The sequence below is a fragment of the Tarenaya hassleriana genome, unplaced genomic scaffold (genome assembly GCF_000463585.1).
Source record: "Tarenaya hassleriana unplaced genomic scaffold, ASM46358v1 Cleome3, whole genome shotgun sequence".
NCBI classification, from domain to species: domain Eukaryota; kingdom Viridiplantae; phylum Streptophyta; class Magnoliopsida; order Brassicales; family Cleomaceae; genus Tarenaya; species Tarenaya hassleriana.
The window spans coordinates 6,062,289-6,063,470 of record NW_010966177.1 but is presented as its reverse complement, the minus strand read 5'-3'; the positions used below and the strand labels follow the sequence as shown (position 1 = coordinate 6,063,470).

Below are 1,182 nucleotides of genomic sequence, written 5' to 3'. Positions count from 1 at the left end.
CGGCAGCCGCCCGCCGCAGAAACCACCGGTTCTGGCAACAGCGAACGGAAACCACCACCGGTGTGGACCCCACCATCGTGAATCGCCGGAGCCCCGAAGGGAGCCGCAGTTTCGATTTCACGAGCCAGGGAAGACCGAGCAACAACAGTGGCGAGATCGCCCTCGACGTGGAGCAGGAGCAGGACACGGCCGAGGAGCAGAGCAGTCAAGCAGCCACCGCAGCCGAGGTGGTGCCAGCATCGGAGAGGAGCTCCATGGCACGGGCTCCCGACAAGGAGCAGCGTGCCCGAAGGTCGGGGATCAATCTGGAAGGGTGGAATCCGTCTTCCTGCTCTCTGTCTTCCTCAGCCACGACGATACGGACGAACATGATGGAGCAGGACGAGGTCGTGAGATGCACGTCGAACATGTCGTCTAGGAGGAGATCGGATCTGTTGTCTAGGGCTAAGCCAAGATCACGGCTGCAGGATCCACCGCCGCAAAGAGATGAAGATCGGAGGAACTCCGGTTGGATAGGGAGATCGGACCAGCTCCCGTCCGGGTTTCTAGGAAAAACTTCAGAAGAGGAAGAGGACGATCCGTTAGCTGACGAGGATGTCCCGGAAGAGTACAAGAACGGGAAACTGGACGCGCTAACGGTGCTCGAATGGATGAGCTTGGTCACCATTGTAGCTGCATTGGGTTGTAGCTTATCGATTCAGTCATGGAAGAAGGTGACTCTCTGGCGGCTTCACCTGTGGAAATGGGAGGTGTTCTTGCTGGTTCTCATCTGCGGGAGGCTGCTTTCGGGTTGGGGTATCCGTATCGTCGTCTTCTTCATCGAGAGGAACTTCCTTCTGAGGAAGAGGGTTCTGTACTTTGTGTACGGACTCCGCAGAGGCGTTCGGAACTGCATCTGGCTAGGGCTAGTTCTTCTCGCTTGGCTTTTCTTGTTCGACAAGAAAGTACAGCGCGAGACCAAGAGCAAGTTCCTCCCGTACGTGACCAAGATCTTGGTCTGCTTCTTGGTCGGAAACTTCTTGTGGCTGATCAAGACCCTGGTCGTGAAAGTTCTGGCCTCGTCCTTCCACGTCAGCACCTACTTCGACAGGATCCAGGAAGCCTTGTTCAACCAGTACGTGATCGAGACGTTGTCAGGTCCTCCGATGATCGAGATGAGCAGAATAGGCGAGGAGGAAGAGC

General features: G+C 56.6%; 1 protein-coding gene across 1 annotated transcript in view; it reads left to right on the top strand.

Annotated features, from left to right (window-relative positions):
- Nucleotides 1-1,182, top strand: part of LOC104820178 (mechanosensitive ion channel protein 8-like) — a 3,867-nt gene that overhangs the window by 150 nt on the left and 2,535 nt on the right. Inside the window, exon 2 of the mRNA XM_019203132.1 lies at nucleotides 7-1,176. Within this exon, the coding sequence (XP_019058677.1) occupies nucleotides 7-1,176 (1,170 nt within the window). The remainder of the gene's footprint in view (nucleotides 1-6; nucleotides 1,177-1,182) is intronic.